Raw genomic sequence first — 24848 nt, 5'->3', positions numbered from 1 at the left:
GGAACATTACTGGTAACGATACTGGGAATTTACTCGCCTTGGAAAATTTACTGGTAACGGCACATCACTATTAGTCACAAACATCATTGACGTATAATAGGGACTGGCTTTACGGGCAATAATAATGAGGCATGACAGGGGCCAGTACAGCGGCGTGAAATCGCTACAACGCGATTGGTTGACAAGTTCGTATCACGCGCGCGATTGGTTGACGAGTTCACATTACGCGCGCTATTGGCCGCAACTAGTCGCGTTAGACTGCACTATTGGCTGGAATTCGTGGGTAGCACCGCTGAACTAGTACGATGTTTAGTGCCCCATTAGCCCGTCCTTAGATATTATACGTCAATGACAAACATAATATATGCGTTAGTTAACCGACGCAGTAATTTTCGGCTTATAAAACGTGAGTGACACTTTAATATAATATGTATTTATTTATGTATTTAATATGTTCTAAATAATAGTAAAACTGATGGTATCGATTGTGATCATAACGACGAGCGCTGGTATTGGTTGAGATATTGTGATTGGGAGAGGTGGATGGCGCAGCGGGTCGCGAACTGAAGTGCGACCTTTCTCCTTTAATGGATACCGAAACCTTCCCGCTTTTACGCGAAAAATCTTTTGGAAAATAAATGAATCCATACCGTATGTAAATGGGACGCCGTCGAAAGTTTTTATTGAAAAACTTGAACTGATAAAAATGGGGCCGCGACGTTAAAGATCTCTTCGTGCCCCTTATGAAATATTTACTGAGATCTACCTATTCTTACAATTTTGTACTCTGATTAAGTTTTTAGTCGAGTTTGTTGTTAACGTTAGAAATTTGATTTTGTTAAAGTTTTGATATTGTTATATATATATATATATATATATATATATATATATGTATATATGTATATACTTTATTGCACATACAAATAAAAACACGGGAAACATAGTTACAGAGTAAATTAAATACAACAAAGGCGAACTTATCCCTTTTGTTATGATACGTCTTTGACACGTTTTGAAGTACCTACACCAATAAGTGCGAACGAAATGCCTTATTATGCCGCAAGCGATTATATAATATCCACAGAACTAGTAATATCAAACCTCAACAGATCTGATTTCTAAACCTAAATGCGGCTCTAGCTTTATGTACAGTCAGCATCAAAAGTACCTATTGTATGAATCAACGCACCAAAAGTAGGTATCTGCCACCCTTGAATGCTTTTCAAAATAGAAATATATGTCGGGGACGGATGGTCCCGATGGCGGTGGGCGCGTGGGGGTAGTACCTAGATGTATTACTTCACAGCCAAAATAGTAGGTATGCTACCAACGCATGAAATAAATATTCGGACTCATTAACCATACTAGTGCCTACTAATATTTCAGTACTAAATGATGAAAAGAACTAATTGCTATTAGAATGTTGACTGGTTAAATTCAAAATAAAAAGATCACATGAAACCGTTCAAATCTTTATTTTACAAAAGTAAGCTTCTAATGGCACATAAGAAATCAAAATAACACTTGGAATAAAACACTTAGATAAACGGTTAAAGAAAGTGAGAATCTATAAACTTTCAGAATAATCCTTCAGGTATAAGCCTTCAGGAACGTAGCGAATTAGGCACGAGCTTGGCTAACGTCCGATCTCTAGCGCGGTCCGATCAAGAAGAAAGAAGCCAGTTCCAGCGGCGGAGCCAACCGCTCCCGCCTCCAATTCAAGTTGGTAAACCTGCCTGACCAGTCTACCAACATAACGACAAAAATGCCTGCTCGTGCCTACGTTCACTCAAGATACCCCTCTTGACGTTCCAAAGCCTTCTACCTGTCATCTTAGTTCATCAATACGCCAATAGATGGTGGCGTTACTCTCTACGCAACTTTATGATTCCGTTACAAGCAAATAATATGTAGCCAAACATTGCTAATCGATTTTATACAGGCGTTTAAAGCTATGAACTGTAATACTGCAATACGTCCTTCTGGTGTCTCGCTCCGACACGGCCGTCCTGCGTTACACACGTCCTCGTGTGTGGGTGTATGCATTTGATACTGAAACAAAACATACAGCACAGTATCTCATCGCTCGGTCATTCCTGACCAACAAATTGGGTCTCACTCAAATTACTATTAAAATCAAACTTTGTTATCAATCAAACCAGAAAAAATAATTGTTCAAAATTACTTTAACAATCCTCAATTCTCTAGTCAAAAATAGTCCATCGAGCAACGACTAAATAAAAATACTCGTCGGCAATCATCGCCGCTATCTAACGGATACACTCCAATAATCATCGCCTCCATCTGGCGGATACTCTCAAATTTATGTGAAAACAGAACAATCCCAAACATCAAAACACAAATCACAACAGCTCTAATTCATTGCTCGACAGTATCACTACTATTGTCATCAATATCAATTTACGGGGAAGTAATCTGGCATTAAAAAAAAATTGGTCATATGTGATCAAAATTTTTGTAAGACATCTTAAAATAAATAACATTCTGAATTGATAGTTCAAATTTTACTCATATGAACACAGTACAAAACGGGAATTCATTTTTAACAAAACAACACCAGTCCTTCGGTGCATTGCCAGTCCTTCGGCAGATACCAGACCCTCGTCAGAAGTAACCATCTCAGCCGCGTAAGTGCTACTCCTCGCAAAGAGCATTCTGCACATAAAAAGCAGACCACGTGCACCTCTTACATGCTCCGGCACTTCTGATGCGGTCACTAAACAATACCCATACCCAGTCCATCGGGCATACTTTCAGTCCATCGAAAGCAAAACAGTATTGCCCAGTTCATCGGGCGTGCCTTCAGTCCATCGAAAGCAAAACAGTAGTACCCAGTCCATCGGGCGTACTCTCAGTCCTTCGAAAGTACAAGCTTTCAGTCCGTCGAAAGCAAAACAATGTTAACAGTGAATTCCAAAAAAAAAAAATAAAAACAGGTCTTTAAACCATGTTACTCAGAACCATTAGTACTATCAGCGTCAACTGATCAACTGAAACTGAACATTACTGATCAAAATAACTGAAAATCGCTTTTTACTTTAGCTTTTACAACAGAAACTCGCTCAAGAGTTCTAAACAGATGTAAGACATCTAAAAATAATCCCAACGAAATGGGAACTGCTCACCAGCTTAATAAAGTATGATGCACGCGACCAAGTCAAAGGTGGTGGTGGTGAGGTCCAACCCAAGCACGGAGGCTGATCCTTTCCGCTTGCCGTTGCCGTTGCTGCGGCAGACTGCAAGAGACACGATGCGGCTCAACACAGCCGGCTGCCACTGAAATCATCATTTACACGGTATCAGGTTTATCATGTATGCAGGCTAAACTCAAAAGGTTTATGAAATGCAAGGTGGCAGACACAAAAAACATGTTTCCAATGTATACGGGACTTCAAAAATCTCAGAATAAAATTTAAACTTCAATGAGTGCGTTTTATTTCATTCTATGAACACACAAACACGTGTTCCAAAAATAAGTAGCACGGTAAAATGGGCCAATACGAAAAGTGACAGCTTATTAGTTACGTTCGACTGTTATGCTTCGCCATTACACTCAAAATAAAATTCACTAATAAACAATTAGAACGAAACCTGTCCTTTTATTTCCAAATCTCCAGCACAGAAGATACTGCACAGCTGCTTCTGTGTCACGGGCGTAATGGTATGATGTCTGCAAGTTCGCTCGGCTCTGGCTGCAGGACACTGTAACATTAATTTTCATATGCGTAGCTCATGTTTCCATAGTATGCACTATTTGTGATCTATCACGGCATTACGAGCAATAATTTGTCGCAATTTTATTAATTACTAAACGTTACAGGGTAAAGATTACATAATCCTTGCATTGGCAAATCAGCAGGATCAATTTCTAACGGTGCATTGTATTTTCATGAAAAAAAATATTTTTTGAGGGTAGATGCACAAGTGAGCGATGAAATAATATCACGTCGCGACAGCCAATATTTGATTTTAATTAACAATATGGATTTCACATCAAAATAACTTAAGATCACTTAGATTTAAATGGATTTTAAAAATTAATTGTATTTTCAAATCAATTATTGAGGGTAGATTCACAAGTGAGCGATGAAATAATATCACGTCGCGACAGCCAATATTGGATTTTAATTAACAATATGGATTTCATACCAAACTTAGATTTAAATGGATTTTAAAAATTAATTGTATTTTCAAATCAATTATTGAGGGTAGATTCATATGTGAACGATAAAATAATATCACGTCGTGATAGCTAATACTTGGTTTTAATTAACAGTATGGATTTAAAATCAAAATAACTCAAGATCGCTTCGATTTAAATGGATTACAAAAATTAATTACAAAGAAACATAACGATCCCAGAGATGACGTCACGTCACGACCACTCTGTTCGATAGCCCCAATAATAATTCACAATTTCACAATAATTCTCACCAAATAACAATGAATTACACTCACCTTTCAATGAAGGTTAGACACGTGAGCTTACCTTACCACGTGTCCAGATTATGGAATGTAGGTCACCAGAAATACACCACGCTCCCAGGTGGCTGTGTAAGCAATACATGAAACTCCGCATCTATCCCACTTGCTGATGTCGGGGACGGATGGTCCCGATGGCGGTGGGCGCGTGGGGGTAGTACCTAGATGTATTACTTCACAGCCAAAATAGTAGGTATGCTACCAACGCATGAAATAAATATTCGGACTCATTAACCATACTAGTGCCTACTAATATTTCAGTACTAAATGATGAAAAGAACTAATTGCTATTAGAATGTTGACTGGTTAAATTCAAAATAAAAAGATCACATGAAACCGTTCAAATCTTTATTTTACAAAAGTAAGCTTCTAATGGCACATAAGAAATCAAAATAACACTTGGAATAAAACACTTAGATAAACGGTTAAAGAAAGTGAGAATCTATAAACTTTCAGAATAATCCTTCAGGTATAAGCCTTCAGGAACGTAGCGAATTAGGCACGAGCTTGGCTAACGTCCGATCTCTAGCGCGGTCCGATCAAGAAGAAAGAAGCCAGTTCCAGCGGCGGAGCCAACCGCTCCCGCCTCCAATTCAAGTTGGTAAACCTGCCTGAACAGTCTACCAACATAACGACAAAAATGCCTGCTCGTGCCTACGTTCACTCAAGATACCCCTCTTGACGTTCCAAAGCCTTCTACCTGTCATCTTAGTTCATCAATACGCCAATAGATGGTGGCGTTACTCTCTTTATGATTCCGTTACAAGCAAATAATATGTAGCCAAACATTGCTAATCGATTTTATACAGGCGTTTAAAGCTATGAACTGTAATACTGCAATACGTCCTTCTGGTGTCTCGCTCCGACATATATATCATGACAGTTAACGTTCAAAAGTATTTTTATATGCAAGTAATTGTTTTATATAAGTAATACTATACATGTATATAGCCATATCTCTTTTTGTTAAGCTATCACGAAATTTTGACGAGTAGTCTGATACCCAACTTTGGATGCTGACTGTACAAGCGCTTATTACAACAGTAGTAGCCATGAGACCCTCGTTGCTAATGAATACGATAATACCTACTGCCTCGAGAATAACTTTAATTGCGGTGTAAGTGCGTCTCCCAGCGCCTAGCTAATTAACCGTTTGACCGGCAAGCCCCACTCCCAGCCGTAAAAAATATGCCACACTATTTTTTGACTATCAAGCCCGGGTTCCCAAATAATGTGCCCAAGACGCTACACGCATATCCTAACCATTGAAATTCATAGACTTTTGTTGGTTTAAGCTATTAGGAGAGATAATCAATATATCCGATATCAAGGAGATATACCGTGACATGGCCCGAGTCAACGCTGTAGCATTAACGTTGCTGCAGTCGTCATCCGAATGTCACTTTTATCCATTAAAAAAATGTTTGTTAGGGGCGTCCAGAAATCATGTGATCATATTATTTTTGACCCCCCCCCCCCCCTGCCCCTTGGTGATATTTGGTGATTTTATCGCAATCCCCCACTCCCCTGCCACAAGATCACGTGATAATGAGTAATGAGTTTGTTACGCCCACTTAATATTGTGTTGTCCATCTTCTTATTTAACTTTTCCCATGGTGCGACCATGCCATGCCATGCTTATGCAGTTTTAGTTTCGCACGTCGCCGCTGGCGCTAGCAGCTGCAGGCAAGCGTTGACACATGGTATGGTCGCGTTCATAATTTTACGTCATTATAATTTTTTGTCTATGTTTATGTTTTTCTTTTCTTTTTGTTTTGTTTGTAGTCTTAATTTGTTTTCATGTATAAATTTTTGTATTCTCTGTTTTCTTAATTACTTACTTCTTCTGTGTATCTTTGCAAATGTTTTAATATGTATCTTTTTGTGTTATCTGTCGTGGCATCACCGAATGGGCCGTATGGAAGACCAGCGCTGGCTTTATATAGCTGGTCAACCAAATCTTGTCAGTAAAAAAAGGCGCGAAATTCAAATTTTCTATGGGACGATATCCTTTCGCGCCTACATTTTTCAAATTTGCCGCCTTTTTCTACTGTCAAGATCTGGTTGACCGAGTATAGCTAGCATTATGCTGAGTTGGGTCCATTTCGTGATGCACACTTATTGTTCTCTCTGTTCTTGCTGTTGTTGTCTGTACATGTTCGTACATGTTTTGTGAACGTCACGAATAAAAATCTTTTATCTTTTTTATCTTTTTATAATTATGATGCGGGTACCCTTAGACGCTAAGCAAGTCTAATGTCATTTCTACTGTATAGCGTATATGTTCAAGATGCTAATTGGTGCGATGAATGTTTTTTATTGGGTAAATACGCATATAAAATAGAGCGGATTATTTGACCTAATTAAATTCTTGAGTTATATTGTTGTTTTAGGCTTGCCGCTTTGAAAAAAAAAATTACACGTGATATCTTCTCTGACACCATCGTGATCATTCGTGATATTTTTCTTACCCCCACCCCCCCTCTAAACGATCACATGATTTCTGGACGACCCTTTACCTGGCGCCCAGGCTACACATCATATTACCGCAACTCGCACGCAGATTGGCCTTCAAAGGGTTAATAGTTAATATAAGTTTACACGAAGTTATGGCGAGAGGATGTTATAATTAAGTTATTAAGATTGAAGGCCGGTGGAGCCCTCTTGGACAGACAGCAGAGCTTAAGTAATTGATAAAGCTAACCCAGCTGCCTTAATCACGGTCAGCTCAAAGCGGGGCTTATCGACAAGTTCGCAGATAACCATTGACGTATATCTCAGGACGGGTCTTACGGCACTAAAAATGTTCAGCGGTGTCACTCACGAAACCGACCCAAATCGGGCAGGCTAACGCAACTAGTTGCGACCAATCGCGCGCGTGATGCGTACTCATCAACCAATCGCGTTGTAGCGGTGTCACACCGCTGTACTGGCTCCATTATCCATGTATCCAGTACAGGCATCCAGTAAGGCCAGTCCTGTTATACGTCAATGCAGATAACTTAATAAATAAGTAGATTACTATTAGTTGTTATGAGTGCCCTTGTACACATTCACCCGCCTCACGCTTACCTCTGCTTTAACTTTAAGTAAATAATGGGTGTTCGTGTTAAGTACAGTACCTGGGTCATTCTCTCATTTCGTGCAAATCGGTGAGATTCTCTCGATTTGTAATTTTTGTTTTAAATGGTAAACTTTTGAGTTTCGTCAATTTGTGGATTCATTTATTAACATTTTTCTGCTAAAGGCACCTTTGTAACGTTATTACTTTTCATTTAATAAGGCTACTGGTAATGAACTACGCGCTGGTAATGAATTCGGACGAGATGGTAATTTTATCAGTGGACGGTAATGAAACAAACTTATGAAATCGAACATATTCTATGTATATAAGTATGTATTTATCTATATACGTATGTATATCGTTGCCTAACACCCATAGTACAAGCTTTGCTTAGTTTGGGGCTAGGTTGATCTGTGTAAGATGTCCCCCAATATTTATTTATTTATTTATTATTTATATAAAAAACTGTATTTCAAGAAAATTAACACCAATTAAAATCAACAATATTAAAAACATGTGTCTTAAGCACTGCGGAGATGATCAAACCGACTTGACATACACTTGGAGTTGACAATCTCAACTTATAATGTTCAAGCTAGATGGTACATTCACCATTTACTTATCATCATTATAAGTCGAGATTGTTAACCCCAAGTGTTTATTAAGTCGGTTTGATCATCTGCGCACCATATCACATAAAACATAGTTTTCAAATTTTCAAAAATTAGCATAGACAAAATATATTTAAATCATTCGCGTTTTGTACCTATGTAATTTTTTTTATCGTTTTAACCCTATAGTGTGGGGTGTCGTCGGATAGGTCTTTAAAAATAAATAGGAGTTTGCAAACAACATTTTTTGATAAAGTCAATCAATTCGGAAATATAGGTAAACCAGAACTTTGGGAGTATTGTCAAGAGGGCGCTCGTTTTGAATTTTATATAGCAACAATTTGTATAGTGGGGACAATGGAAATTAGCAGATGATTTTTGTTTTATTCCGACAACTTTAATAAGTGCGAAGTTTGATGTTTGGATATTTCTTCAGTTTTTACGCTTAAATGGCTGACTCGATTTAGATAAAATGAATAGCGTGAATATCATCCAAATCTATTTTCTTTTTTTGTTTTCTTTTTTTTAGGTTTGGTCGTTTAATTCCGCCCTTACGCCCTTCGCTAGCAATCCGTGATACCGATGCATGCAATACACCTAATACACAAATCAAATTATTACAAGACATCAACCAAATCGTGACGACCTGACTATAGTGACATTTGTCCATAAGTTTGAAACTTACCCGTCAATTCAGATGCTAATTTCGTTATGTTTTCTAATGGAGGAAATTTCTCTCCCGCACATTTTTCTTCCAATAAATAACTATATACACTATTTACAACTTTTTTCTCTGTAAAATCTAAAACTTTCGGCATGATTATTGCAGTCTAATAATAATTCACACGAAACTAGACAAAGCAATGTTTACATTGTCAATATTGACAACTATCATAGAGGGTAGATGTTGTCTATTATTAAAATTGTTGCCATTGCTAGAAATTAGTACCAACAAATTTCCGTAACATGGCGCACCCTCAATAGATCCTGGTTCACCTATAATAATTTAGAAAGAATAAAAAACGGTTATTCCTTCTAACTTTTGAAAAATCGATCCAAAAAATATGGAAAAAAATCATAAAAATAGTGCTTAATAAACTTATTCAAACAAAATTAAAGCGAACTTGATAAGTTAAGCCGTTTATGAGTTATCGCTAAAAGTCTTCCCTTCTTATTTTATTTAAAAGCCTGGCAAACCTTATTTGTGACCGGATTTTCGCAAGCAACCCTATAACCACATAATAGTGACCGGAAAAAGATAGGCAACCTAGTTGATTTATATTGTACAAGTTGTATACTTTCCATTGGAACTTATTTCGTTTGTCAGACAGATCGGTGAAATTTAAAGAAAAAAAATTTTTTTTTTCAAAAAATAATTAAACATAGTTTTGACCATATTTCTTTAAGCAACCCTATTTATTTATGTTCAGGAATATATTTTCTTTCATAATATGTAAGTTTCATCCGTCAGACATATCGGTGAAGGTCGACCATCTTAGACTACAAAGGCTCCCCGGTTGGGCTCCCCTATTATCATATACAGTTTTAAATGTTTATAACAACGTAATATTTATAATAACTAAGCCTCTTTCCATTAAATTCACTGCCTCGAATATATTATCATTACCTTCTTAAGTCATTCATTACCTTTCCCAGTAAAATTAGAAGGAAAAGAAGTGAATGAAACCGATATGAATGAAGTTTTGGAAGTTTTTGTCGCCTACATCAGTTGGCATCAGACCTTAATTTTGCAGAATAAACCATCTGAAAGGGGACACTAAAACACTTCATTACGTATAATTATAATAATGTACACTTGCTACTTACTGTATAAATCACGCGATGGCGATGAAGACTAACGAGAACCACACTCCTTCCCGACCCGAGAGATCGTATATATTTTCGCTAACAGCGGCACACGGGCGTCCGCTACGAGATCACGCGGCCAACTGACTGACGAACAATGTGTTGCATCGGCGGTAGGCGCTATATACCCTCGCTATATAGCAAAATATAGCTAATCTATTTCTCGCGTCGGTAATGAAGAAATTACTTGAACCATACACTTATAAGGCTGTATAGTTTTTATTATTTATTTCTAGCTTCTAATATTATACGATTTAAAACATAACTAAATAAGTCATTTATTGAACAAACAACGAATTTTCTATTTGTAGTATCTTAAGGTTAAAATGTAGGTCAAAGTTATATCTTCACGCGTTACATGTAGAGATGAATGAAAAAATTGGGTGTTAATTGTACATATAAAGAAAATACATATCTTTTTAGAATTGTTCATTGGAGAGACATATACTTTAGGCCCTATGTTACAACCTTGCATTAACAGATATTTGAAAACGCCACCACATTTTTGGTAAATTTCCGAAAACACCGATTTGCACGAAATGCGAGAACGACCCACCTACATATTTGTAATCGTGATTTAACAAATTTGCAATCAACTTTTGCGAACAACGTCATGTATACAGGTAAAGTTGCTGTAGTGATTGACTGAGATATGGGTACATTAGTGCAACATGACATGTGACTTTGTGAATTAAAAAAATGTATAAAGAAAATAAAAGGTGTTATAAGACATTTTTTATATTCGTTGTTATTTATTTATTTATTTGTTATTATTAATACATGAAATAAACTTTTAATCTAATACAGTTCCCTGCAAAACTGTTTGCACAGTTTGACTGCAGGCGCGAGTCTCTGTTGTAGGTACCTACTTACATAATCAACGTAACATATTAAACATTAATATTTAATACTAACATCGTAGCTATAACTAACTTCACTTGAGTGACATTTGCAGGCACAGGCATACAATTGTCACCCAAGTGTTTTCAGTAAGTGCAGCATTAGTGCTTTTTTAAATTTAATTTTATTGGGCTCGAGCCTGATATTTTCAGGCAGACTATTTAAAAAATACGGCTAAATTTTCTTAATGTTCTGTCTTCGTAATAGTTAGTAACGCGGGGTATTTCATATTTTTGCACAGCCACTGATCTTGTATTATGTTTATGTTCTAATCGTGTCGAGATATGCACCCTATTGCTATGATTGTTAATTGCTAAGAGATATTTGTGTTTTAAACTGACCGGGAGTATTTTACAAATTTTAAATGTTGAAATTGTAGCACAGAAACTAGGTTCTTAAATAGTTTCAAGATGGAACATAAACTAAGCTAAGTAGGTACTTATAATACTTACGTAACTACATACCAGGGATGTTGCGAATATCCGCATTATTTTCAACATCCGCATCTGCATCCGCATCCGCATAAAATCGATGCGGATGTGGAACAGGTCGGCACAGGAACGTCTTAGCATCGGCGTAAGTGCTAGACTGCTAGGTAATTTAGTCATTAGCCAATAAACCTATTAGAAATTAGCAGTCAAGCGTGAGTCGGACTTAATGTACGGAACTACGGAACCCTTGGAACGCGAGTCCGACTCGCACTTGGCCGGTTTTTTTAAATAAAAATTACTAAAATGTAATATTTGACCTTTTTTATGTACCTATCTTGACATCCGCATCCGCATCTGCGGATGTGAGCCTTTAAAAATCCGCATCCGCATCCGCATCCGCGGATGTCAAAAAATCGGCATCCGCAACATCCCTGCTACATACTTAGGTTTCGGTAAACAGGGAGTCGTTAGTAATTAAAATAATAGAGTTAGACCAAGATAAGTCTGCAACGATTTTGATAGCACACGCAATGCGAGTGTTATTTAAACGTCAAACTTCTATGAAATGATGACGTATAAATAACACTTGCACTGCATGCGCTATTAAAATCGTTGCAGACTTATCTTGGTCTAACTCTAGTCACTTACCTTATATAATTGCGTAGCTCAGTAGAGCGCGTAGTGATTGGAGTCGGTGGTGACAGGCTCTGGTGCCTTTTCGTGACTTTTCGTTAAGCTACAGGTTCAGTTTCAGCTTGATTCGCGTTAATGTGCGTGGACACATCCCAATATCGGTGTAATTAATTATTAATAGATACGTACAGTAGCTGGCATAGTGGCCTACATGAAAGCCTTTAGGCTGGAGTAATAGTCGTTTATTAATTTAGTTTGCTACTCTATCCAAGGCTCATTTTGATACAGACAAAAACAGTAATAGCGGGTGTTAAAAAAAATTACCTGTAAGTATAAGTGGCAGCAGTTATATTAAAAATTAATTGAAACAATACTTTTTTAAACCCCAATAGATAATAACGACTGTTTAGTAATAGGTACAAAATTAAATTTTGTAGGGGTAGCGAAATGACAGAAATGTTCACCACAAAACAAAAGCCGAGCGCGCAAGGTATATTTTTTTCACCTCAGCAGCTCGAACAAGGGTACTTTGATTCTTAAAAACAGTGAGCAAAATGCGATTTTGCTCACTGAGTGAGACAAAATGACATTCAAGTGACCTTTATAGTCAAATGTCATTTCAACGCGGGGTCTAATAAAACTTCGAAATTCTTGGGTTCTATTATCTCTGTCCCTTTCACACTGTTAGCAAAAAGAAACAGACAAAAAAAAGTTAAAACGACATTCAACAGTATATTCACGGTTTATAATAGACCCCCGAAAAACTTCAGACCGCATCGTTCCAAACCAAGTACGAGTATGAATTCTTAATAATTAATAAATAAAATTAAAGTTTAAGATTTGATAAAAACTGATAAAATACTATATTTTAGGTATCTTATTGTACAATTAAAATAACGAACTCAAAAAATACACAGATCATCACGCATAATTAATTATTTTACTTTTAAGAATTTCTACCATAGTTGACAAATAGTATACGTATCCGCAATTCGGACCGTATCTTACAAAGATTTTTTTTACAAAAAAAAGTTTGAAGTGTCAGTTAATGTTTGTTATTTCTATATTATTTTAATGGAATTTATTATTACGTTTTGTTTTTGTGTTCCATTGCGGTAATTAAACTTAATTGTTTGTATATCTTAAGAAAACATGAGTGCAGGTATTAAGTGATGAACAAGGATTACATTTTTCAAGTTGTCTAATAGGTATGTTCTCACTGCGCTGAGGTGAAAAATGTTGTGTACTACACGAGATCAAAGTTATTTACATCTCGTGCGCTTTTGAGTCCCTTACTACGCTCAAGATTCTAAATTAGATTCACTCGCTACGCTCGTGAATCTATTATAGAATCTTTCGCTTGCACGGGACTCAAAATAAGCACTCGAAGAAATATCAAACTTTGATCACTTGTTGTACAAATAACTATTCTTATCACCAGCCAGAGTGCGCGCGCTACCTAACTGCACTATGCAGGTTTGCCATGTTACAAAGTGACAATTATCTTTCAATCTTTCAATTATTATAGACTAGTGACCTGCCCCGGCTTCGCACGGGTTAACGAATTATACATATACCTTCCTCTTGAGTCACTCTATCTATTAAAAAAAGCGCATCAAAATCCGTTGCATAGTTTAAAGATCTAAGCATACATAGGTACAGACAGACAGCGGGAAGCAACTTTGTTTTATACTATGTAGTGAAGTATATTTAAGTGGTCTCATATAATTAAGAGACATTATCGAGAACAGAACTTAGAATTTAAAAAACTTAATTGATGTTTATCTAACATATCTAATGAAACTCTCCAAAAAAAGGTATAACAACTGATGTCTGACACAAATTGATGAGTTAATCATTAAAACGCGCCATAAATTTCCTTTTTAAATAACCAGACTCGAAAATAAACCAAATTATCGTTAAATACGCAACCTATTTCAATGTAAGTAGGCCGATCGGAGAGTTAGTTTCGTGTGACTGGTCGGTATTTACAGCGACGAAGCGACGACTTGTTTAAATTCCTCCGTTATTTACGACCACGTGTCTCCCGTGACTCATACGCACTAGCTCGCTTATACACATACACAAAAGAAAAAAATAAACTACTAACTTCCTTTTGCGTGCTTACGAACATAAAAGTTTTTCGTGCGTATCCTAACGAAAACATAAATTAGGTAAATTTACTACGTTTTATAGAGAACATCCATCCCCTTCGTTACAATATGTTCGTAACGACCGAGGGTCAACGCGCAGTCAGATCTCCCCCACGATTAAGAAGCGGCTCCGGATCGGCGAAATTATCAAAACTTTTTAACTTACAAGTTTTCGTAAAGTCTTGTCCTTAGTACGAGTGGAGCGGAGCGCGCTTCCTTCGCGTGGAGCTTTCAAAGGTCGAGCCGTTTCAGGTTCGTGCCGTCCTTGTTTGCCACAAACGGAGGGTGCAGGCAAACGCAGAGACGCGTTTCGGTTAAATCCGTTGTCTCATGTGGCGAGTTTACCGGTTCCATTCCGGAGGCAAGTTCTCAGTCAGTCAAGTCAGTTCAGTTGCCGCCGATGTGATGTCGGGGGTGCACGCCGCGCCGGTCGCTCGCCGACTTCTCGCAGTGACGATCGCGACGATACTTCTTCCCCAACTAATAAATCAAGCGAACCGAACAAAGTAAGCGCTCACGAACAGATTATAACTTGATGTGAGATAACAAGCGCTGCATGATAGTGATTAATCGCTAAAGTACGTTCAACTCTATTCGAAATCAACCGCAATCCCGTTGCGTTTCGATTTACGCGTAATGTAAACACACACAGTTGAAGTTTTCCGGAATAAGTTGTTGACTTTGCTAACAATAGTTCTGGAACTGGATGCATTGTTTGAAGGATTGTTAGCGATAATGTAGGCAGTTTGGTGGGGTCAGACGGTGAACGTTAGTGAATGTGTTGGATGTGTTAGATGAACTTCAGGATGGATGGACAGTGGACTTTTGGCGCGCTGTGGACGTTGCTGGCGGTCGTGCTGGGGGACTCTTGGACCGCCTACCAGGAGCAGCCGTGCTGCCGGCCCGTCTCGCACCACCGCGTCCGGCATCATCGAGGTGAGTCACCCTCCCTCTCTACTCTAGAGCACACGATCTATGACCCACGAGTAGATCACAGTTCATCGAGCATACTCTTTAGGTACGTACGTCATTGAGATATGTAATTTACAGTCAGTAATTTACCTAGGTTATTAAATACCTATGTAGATTAAATATTAAATTATTGGTTTCCGCTACCCAAAGGTTGTCTGGAAGAGATCACGCTTCAGGGATAAGACCGCTTATTGTCTATCTCTATCTTTTATCACTTGTTTTCTTTAATCTGTATATTTTACTAAGGTATGCCAATAAAGAGTATTTCTATCTATCCACTCAGCAACATTAAAGGGTTACCTGGGGTTTTCATCGATTTTTGGCAAATTTTGAATCGTATCTCGTTCTTTTGCACCACAGATAGAATTATAAGACAAACGGCTATCAGTTCTTCAATCTTTTATCTTCATTTTTGTCGACCGGATTTTGAAAGAAATGAATGCTTATTTTTTATGATTTTTTTTATCATTGTCTAAAAAAAAAAAAACACTTTTTTCGTATCTAGTTTGCTGTGAAGGATCTTAGTTATACGAAACCTACATATTTGGGTTCGTCTTTGACGTCTCGAAAAACGCATCGGGGATTTTAATTTTAAACTAATTAACACTAAAGTTATGGCCAGAAAACCAGTTTTTTGGTCTAAAATTGTTCAACTTTGATGACAAATATCTCGAAGACTATGAACTTTGAAGTAAATTTGGGATACTATATTGCTTAAAGCCGTTGCTGTTAATATGATAAGCTAAAAAACACATTAGAAAACTAAGGGATTCAGATCGAAGGTCATTGGCGTGGGGGATCCCCTTAAGTTTTTATCTTTAATTTTTCATATTTCCTTTAATTGTGAAAAATAAAACTACATAATTTAAAATTTTAAGAAAGTGTGGTCAAATTGAGTACATTGACTTACAAACAAGTAAGTGAATGAATAGAGATAACTGTTTAGGTTTACATTTGTTCTCGAGTTGTGACTAATCCGAAACACGCAATAGGTAGGCGTACCCAATGCTCTTATTATATTCCTTGCTCACTGGAGAATTGTCGACTGCTAATTTAATTTAATTTCACAATTTATGTAGGTAGGATTCTATGAAATTATGTACCTATCAATTAAGTATAGTAGAGTCAGCCCTGCTGTAACTAATTGATAGGTAATATTACTCATATACCTTCGGCTCGGGCTGGTCGAGTGAAAAAAGTTCACCTGATTGAATTTAATAAAGTAGTAGCTAATGTAGCTTAGCAGTACTTCCCGTTGACCTAGACCTATGAAATTTGGTGAGTATATCGTCTTACACTACAAATACAGGGACAAATCTGAAAACTGTAAATTTGAAAAAAAAAAAAGTTAGATTTGTAGGTAAATAATAGGTAAACAGTCGCTACACAAAATAAACTGGAAAGCAAACAAGTTAATCTACTTTCCTTGTTAAATATAGAAATAGAATTTTCAAAGTGACGTCTACCAATGTATGTATGTGTATAGTTAGCGGCATATTGCATGCTAACAGATGTCCGCGTCTTGCAGCCGACGGAACTATAAACTAAAATAAACACTCGGCGAGAGGTGACGTACTTATCTATACCTTTGTAGGATGGGATTTTGCATACGAAAAGCCAGTTTTTCACAAGAACAGGCGTAGAAAGATTGTAAAAAAAAAATTATTCAGATGAAATAAACCCTATCATACAGATTTTTTTCTTCTGCCAAGCTGCAGAACAGTTTGTTGGCAGAGGGAACTCCCTTTAAACATAGATGGGTAGACTTAGCTAATTGCTTAATTAATTGTTAACTTAAGTACATCTTATTGCTTATGGTGGTATTTGTGCTAATTGTACATCTCATGTTCAAATACTTTGTGCTTGCGAATGAAAGGTAATTAAAGCATAGATATAATTAATAATAAACGTAAGTGGATTTCTGTAATTAATTAGTTAATTTGTAATAGAGTTGTGTTGCTACATATTAAAATTTCAGCAATTTATTATTACCAAGGCATGTCAGTATTATTTTAATTTAGTACTCGATGTACATATTATGCATGGATTGAGTCTAGCGTAGTCCAGTATTATTCGTTTATTATGAATATTTCAATTACTCGGCATTTATAAGCGATATATTTGAAGTTCTGAGCGCATTTTCATGTCAATTCAATTCAATTCAAATATTTATTAATAAAATTACAATTTTACATGTCATAAATAATTACTATTCTATATTTAAATTACATTACTATATACATTTAATTATCAATATTACAATAGGTACATTATTTATTATAAATTAATATCGAGTGTACTGTCGAGTAAGATGGACATTTAATTTTTGGGCCCAGTGGTCTAGAAGAATTCTTTTGGGGCGCGTCGGACAGTCTCCGTCATTAGCAATAATAAGCATTCCTCAGTGGCGCCGAGCAATAAAAATGCGCTAGATATTAATGCTCGCTCATGATGACGTTTATAAGTTTTCTCGTATACCTATTGCTGGTTAAGTTTAATAAAAATGCTTTCATCTCGTCTACTGTTCAGCAAATGTTTTTGATTTGCTTATGTTCTCAAAGCGGGATTTTAATAATTGTTCACTTCAGTAGATGTTTTCTTTTCCTTTTATATACAATATCTGGGAGACCGAGCTTTGCTCGGAAAACATATAAAAACTTTAAAATGCGCGTTTTCCCAGAAATAAAACCTAGCTAGATCGATTTTCCGCCCCCGAAAACCCCCATATAGCAAATTTCATCGAAATCGTTAGAGCCGTTCCCGAGATCCCCGAAATATATATTAAAAATAATACAATTTGAAAAATTCCTATAATAATCTTTCTGAGTGGAAACTAGCATTAAATTCTCGTGTAAGTTTCCAAAAACTTGTGAGAATGTTCCTGCATTTTTGTCAAAACTTTCGCATTTTGAACACATATTAGCCGCGACCACGACCAGTGAAACCTGTGTCGAAACGTCGGTAAATAAAGGTACTTACTTAATAAAATAAATTTCGCGATAGACCCTATAAAATAAATCTCTATAAATGTCTATAAATGTGAGTTAATAAATATTCTGCAACTTGCACATTGCTAAGTGAGAGTGAATGAAGCTGAATGAAAATATCCAACATTGTTGAATCGTTTCACTAACAAATTAATTCTGCATTTTTGATTTAAGGCTCCGTTAACGATTTTAGAGCCAAAATGTAAAATTGATATATTTAGTCGTTGAAATTGTACTCCTTTTGTTACGTTACGTAATATCTAAATAACAAGTATTGGTTTCTATTAACACGTCTTCTCATCTTGCCTTTTAATAATAAGGTCCCGAGCGTGCGTCACTCACCGGCAATATATGACGAGAAGGGGCAGTTTTTAAAAATTCATGAAAAAATTATAGTTATAAATTATAAAAAATGATGTAAAAGAACAATTTCAGGAAATGTTGTAGATTGTTTAAGTATCAAAATTACGTTGAAATTAAGTCGATTTTCACGAAAAATTTTCACTTGTTTTGAAGTAATTTCTGGTGAAAATTGATTTCGTCTAACTTTCATTTACTCTTGTTCAATATCATATAACAATAATGTAGTCTATGCAAGTTGGAGTACAGGATATGTGTAATACAAAATTACCATTTTTAGCAGTCCAAACTTTACGAAATTTACAAATAAGATCGACTAAATCAGTGCTTTACGCGCGTTTACCTAAACGTCCATCAGAAAAAAAAATCATTACTAATTTAGTGAGTCAGTTTTCAAAAAAATTATTTGTACAAATGCGAGATAAGAAGACGTGCTAATAGGTACCAGTACTTGTTATATCTATTACGTAACAAAAGGTGCACAGTGTCATCGACTAAATCTATCAATTTTACATTTTTGCGATTAAAATCGATACCGGTCTCTTAAGTACTTCGTGTTCAGACGTGTTAATTACTTAATGCAAAATGAACCACGAAAACGAACCGTCTAATATTAACTCTACGCGTAGATGATAACAAATCAACTGGTACTTATCTTTTAATTATTACTTAGTTCCAAAAAGTGTCAACCAACATTAACAGAAATGACTCAGAAACCAAAGACGAAATCTTGTCTGTGTTTGATGCATCCGTTTGAATTGATAGACGTTTGCAGCCGCAGAAGATTGGTAGGTAAAGGGATTGGTGAGGCGTATTCGAGAAATTCAAGCCCTGCATTGTATCAACAAGCTAACTGCGATGACTGACAATCGCTTCAATTGGCTTTTTGAACCGTTCAAGCGTCTTACTTGATTGATCATTGATCATTGGCTTTTAATTTAAACGAAGTATACTTACCCACCTCAGAATATTTTAATAATAATACATATCTTTTGGAATTTCGATCCTACGCAACCGTTTGGAATTGCCGACTATCTTTATTACAAGGAATCGTTAAGAGGTTCGCATGCGGAGTGGAGCAAAAAACACGAGGATACAACATACAACGCACGGGTGCCGGGGCGAGGCGCGGGGTGTGGGGCACAAACCGGCCGCGCCGGCGCAGGTAATTGACTCCGTCTGCCGACTGGGCTAAATTGAGTTATAAACCAAACCAGAATCATAGGCAAAACTAAATGGTCGTAAGTCGAACAATTAATGTCGACGATGGAGTGCTCGTCACTGCCCAAGTAGTACCCACGCGCAAAATTGCATAGCCACTTCCATTTTGCAGCTGACTGTACATGAAATAATTAAGCTTACGACATTAGCAATAGAGGTGACCGCGGAGTATCAACTATTGGGCATTTCATTTAGCATGTCGAGAACTGAGACGTTTACCTTAACTGTTCCTTTGAAGTCTATGATTACAATTCTGATAGGTAGGTACCGATACTACCGATGCCATTGTCCTAGCTACAATGGCAATTTGAATTATAGTGAATGTTGCCTACTATTCGGCCAAATATCTGTTGGACCTACCTAAAAAGGAAAATTGCATAATAAAAGTAACCACAAATTAGGTATATTTAATATTTAGAATGTGTTCTTGGAAACTTGTTAAACTTTAGAGCCCTTTTTAGAGCCTTTGTTGATTAAAAATCATTTTATTTTTATCATGGGTCTGATTTGGTTGACTCTTAACTATGTTCATTAATTCTGTTCCACAAAAAATATAATCTTAGCAAACGTTGTGCTTTGTTCGCGATCAGTTATCTTAATACACAATTGTGACTCAAAATGTTCGCATGTCATGCCGAATATTCTGTCGCCGAACATTCGGTATTCGGTCAAAACCACTATTCAGGGTTCAGGGCATCTCTAATTTGGATTGTGACGTCAATGACTAAGAACTATCGTACTTAACTAATTGGTTAGTCTATTACTTGTGACTAAAATATCCAAATTGTTATTCAACGTAAATATGTAGGTTTTTTTAATTTCCATTCTGTGCCACACTGCGTAGGTAAATATACGTTACGGGCACAATAGGGGTATTTTAGTATTCAAATGGAGACAGATTATTTTAAATACGAATGGCCCATATTTCACTGAGGCAGTTAGGTCATACAGTGAAACTGGATAATTGCAATCTCAAGGGACCGGCAATTTTGTGTCAATTAACCAGGTTTTTTAATTAAGCAGGTCGTGCCAATTAATGAGGTTCAAAAAATCGTTGTGTCAATTATAGAGGTTCTCATTAATAGAGGTTGCGTTCTGACAAATTGCTTTTATGGAGGTGCAAATAACAATTGAAAGAAGATTCACAAGCTTACATTCTGGGTTTCAGGTCTATAGTATATTATGTAACTTGCACTTAATTACTACTTTATTTTCTTATAGTCATTTGGGTTTAAAAATAAATCCCTTGAATTGTAGAAGAAAGTTTAATTGAAATGTAAGAAGCATACATTTTTGATTTCATCAAAACTACTCTGTGATAGATAGCTAATAAATAAATTGACTTCCGGATGAAGATTTAAAATAAAATTATCATTGCTATTAAAATATTGTTTCTGCTCTCTACAAGTCTACATTCTTTCAATTACAGAGGTAATAAGTAAGACTTGTTTCAATAATAGAGGTAATGAGAAGAGCTAAAATAACGGATATTTTTTAGCACAGTGTCAATTATAGAGGTCTTAGTTGCAATGTGGTCAATTACAGAGGCAAAATTCCGAAAAGCAATTAAATCAAAATTGCAATCATAGAGGTTCCAAAATTTCAATTATAGAGGCCTTTTGGTCTCAAGGGACCGGGACCGGACCTTTGGTTGCAATTATTGAGGTTTTGCATTTATCCAGGTGTCAATTTAACCAGGTTTCACTGTATATCAATAATAGGATTTTCTACCTAATTACATAAAGATTTGTCTGGGTTAGTGTCCTTTCACTTAGGTAGGTACTTATTGTACGAGTATTATTACAAAGAGTTTTAAGATCTTAGAGAGAATTAGCGAATGGGTATGTATTGTTTATTATGTTCAAAGTTTTTATTGTATGGTCTTGTTTCTAACTGTGTAGTCTCAAGTGAAATTGAGTGCAAACTCCAAACGGAAAATTTCATTTCAAAATTAAAGTTTAATCAAACTTTTGCATAAACCATTGAAATGGGTCATAAAATACCAGGTACATATCTAGAAAAAGTACGCGGCAATAACTTATTCCTTGCTATTTTTAAATGTCAGCTTCCGTAATTTATCTTCGAAATAAGTCGCGCTCAATTTAAAAGCTTCTGCGGGTAGTCAACAATAGAACATTAATCTTCACGGGACCAACGACACTGGACAATAAGGTACAATATTAACGTGCTTTCTTCATTGCGAGCTTAGGTACATCACATCACATGGCTGTTTCTCAGACAAAAATTTGAAACTTGAAATTTAAAAAAGCGGCCAAGTGCGAGTCGGACTCGCCCATGAAGGGTTCCGTATTTAGGCGATTTATGACGTATTAAAAAAAACTACTTGCTAGATCTCGTTCAAACCAATTTTCGGTGGAAGTTTACATGGTAATGTACATCATATATTTTTTTTAGTTTTATCATTCTCTTATTTTAGAAGTTACAGGGGGGGGGGACACACATTTTACCACTTTGGAAGTGTCTCTCGCGCAAACTATTCAGTTTAGAAAAAAATGATATTAGAAACCTCAATATCATTTTTGAAGACCTATCCATAGATACCCCACACGTATGGGTTTGATGAAAAAAAAAATTTTGAGTTTCAGTTCGAAGTATGGGGAACCCCAAAAATTTATTGTTTTTTTTCTATTTTTGTGTGAAAATCTTAATGCGGTTCACAGAATACATCTACTTACCAGGTTTCAACAGTATAGTTCTTATAGTTTCGGAGAAAAGTGGCTGTGACATACGGACGGACAGACAGACGGACAGACGGACAGACAGACAGACATGACGAATCTATAAGGGTTCCGTTTTTTGCCATTTGGCTACGGAACCCTAAAAACGAAAATAATTTTTAAATACTTACCTACTTCTATATATATATAGAGGAGATGTTAACACCTCTTTCATTGCACCATTCCACCTCTCATTTCACCTTTAAACTTGCGGTATCCATAGGCTACAGGCGCTACGGTAATCACTTACTATCAGGTGGCCGGTATTTTAAAGTGAATTTAGCGCTACTACAGAAATCGACAATGTTCCTAATTAATTATTGTACTGAGACTGAGGTAGCAAAGGTACTTTTATAGGTACTTACCCTTTTAAACTTAACGGATTCTTAGTTGCATTTTAAAGAAGGCAGAATCCGCTCGGCATTTGGTTTTATACCCAACAACTGCTACTACTGCCAGCAAACTATTTATAGTTAATACATACATACATTCTCATTTAATACGATTGTAAAAAGCCTACCTAGGATCAAAATCGACGAGCTCGTTTCAATTCACCTCTAGGTACATTTATGAATATAATTTTATTAGGTAAGTAACTATTATTTTTTCACATCGACGCGGAGCACGGTGAATATTCTTAAATTTATTTTCACTTGTGTACTCAACCAAATACCTAACTCGTTAGGTTTATTTTAATAATCATTTCCAAATTAGGCACCAGAGTGAAGCATACTAGTTACCAAGTACGCAGCAAACGCAGGCGGCAGGATGCTCGTTGTAGTTTAAATTATAATTTTTTATGTGGTCGTTAAGTAAAAAAAACCGGCCAAGTGCGAGTCGGACTCGCGCACGGAGGGTTCCGCACCATCAACAAAAAATAGAGCAAAACAAGCAAAAAAACGGTCACCCATCCAAATACTGACCCCGCCCGACGTTGCTTAACTTCGGTCAAAAATCACGTTTGTTGTATGGGAGCCCCACTTAAATCTTTATTTTATTCTGTTTTTAATATTTGTTGTTATAGCGGCAACAGAAATACGTCATCTGTGAAAATTTCAACTGTCTAGCTATCACGGTTCGTGAGATACAGCCTGGTGACAGACGGACGGACGGACGGACGGACGGACGGACAGCGAAGTCTTAGTAATAGGGTCCCGTTTTTTACCCTTTGGGTACGGAACCCTAAAAAGCGAGTGTCGGACGAAGCATAAGGTGGTTCCGTACCTTATCATGACACAATATAAAAAAATATGTATATTACAAACGAACAAATGAGGGTATATTTTATTTAATGATATTGTGTAAACACACAACACAAACATATACATAGTACATATACATGTTGATTTTGTATAAACATATATACCTACACAATTTTTGTCCAAAAATAATGACCAATTTATTACGTATGGATTGCATCATCTGCCCATTCCTCATCCTCAGCTCCTGTTTTTTATTTAACTATGACGTAGCGGCACCCGTCATTATAAAGAGAGTAGGTCAAAAAAGTCAAAATGTCTTCAAGGCGGACATGACGAAGCTTCGAAGCTATAGAATTCCGTTTTTCTATTTCGGCTACGGAACCCTAACCTCTATTATTTTAGGTGTTCGGCATGTATGGCATCGTGTGGCTGACCAAGTGACCACAATGGCCGCCAACAATGTCCGTCGACCTGGCGTGTGGTCCGACGGGAGGCCGCGGAATCGCTCTGACAGCAACGATCTTATCGCTATCGCTATAACTATAATATAACCTATTAAGTTTGAGCAAGTTGATTCAGCGTCCGATACCGCTTGTGGGTGTTAAAATTTACTCAACAGTTTAAAGCTAAGTACCTCTTTAGAGTGTAGATTATATTGCGTGAATGTTAATTCTTAATGCCTTAAAGAATAACCTAGTTACTTTAGAACTAGTACAGGTGTCAGTTAGGTACATATCCTCGTACATTTTTGTTATAGTAAGTGATTTTACTGCAGAGTGCTGTTAAAACTAGTTATATAAAAAGAGTTTTTTTAAGTCCCACCAATATAGAATCAAAAGGTTTTTTGATTTTTCGATTAGCCTAGTTAACGGGTTGGTTGATTTGAATGGTCATGGTTAATAAATATGTATTTTTTGGATGACTTAAAGACGTTCATCCAAAGAGATAAATTATCTGAATACATTTTAATTGTTAATTTTCGTGAGAACTAAGCAAAGAAAATAATTTTCAATAAAAATGCCAGCGTGAAACGTAAGTATCTTGTTTCCGTCCGTATTGTATATCTATTAAGTTTCCAAGACACGATGATATTGCATGGCGTCTTGAAGGGATTTCCTGTACGGTGTTCACTGAGCTTTATTGGCCGTGTACCGTCACTGTGTGACTCGAGTGAGCCTCTGCAAATCGAACTGACAGTCTTGATACG

The 24848-nt window shown here is 36.5% G+C and overlaps 1 protein-coding gene across 1 annotated transcript in view; it reads left to right on the top strand.

Moving 5' to 3' along the window:
- Nucleotides 1–14052: 14052 nt before the first annotated feature.
- LOC134662395 (semaphorin-2A-like) overlaps nucleotides 14053–24848 on the top strand; it is a 98580-nt gene continuing 87784 nt past the window's right edge. Inside the window, exon 1 of the mRNA XM_063518609.1 lies at nucleotides 14053–15097. Within this exon, the coding sequence (XP_063374679.1) occupies nucleotides 14956–15097 (142 nt within the window). The 5' untranslated portion in view covers nucleotides 14053–14955. The remainder of the gene's footprint in view (nucleotides 15098–24848) is intronic.

Source organism: Cydia amplana, chromosome 3, assembly GCF_948474715.1.
Source record: "Cydia amplana chromosome 3, ilCydAmpl1.1, whole genome shotgun sequence".
Lineage (NCBI taxonomy): Eukaryota > Metazoa > Arthropoda > Insecta > Lepidoptera > Tortricidae > Cydia > Cydia amplana.
The sequence above is the reverse complement of the archived record's forward strand: the minus strand, read 5'-3'. Positions and strand labels throughout refer to the sequence as shown.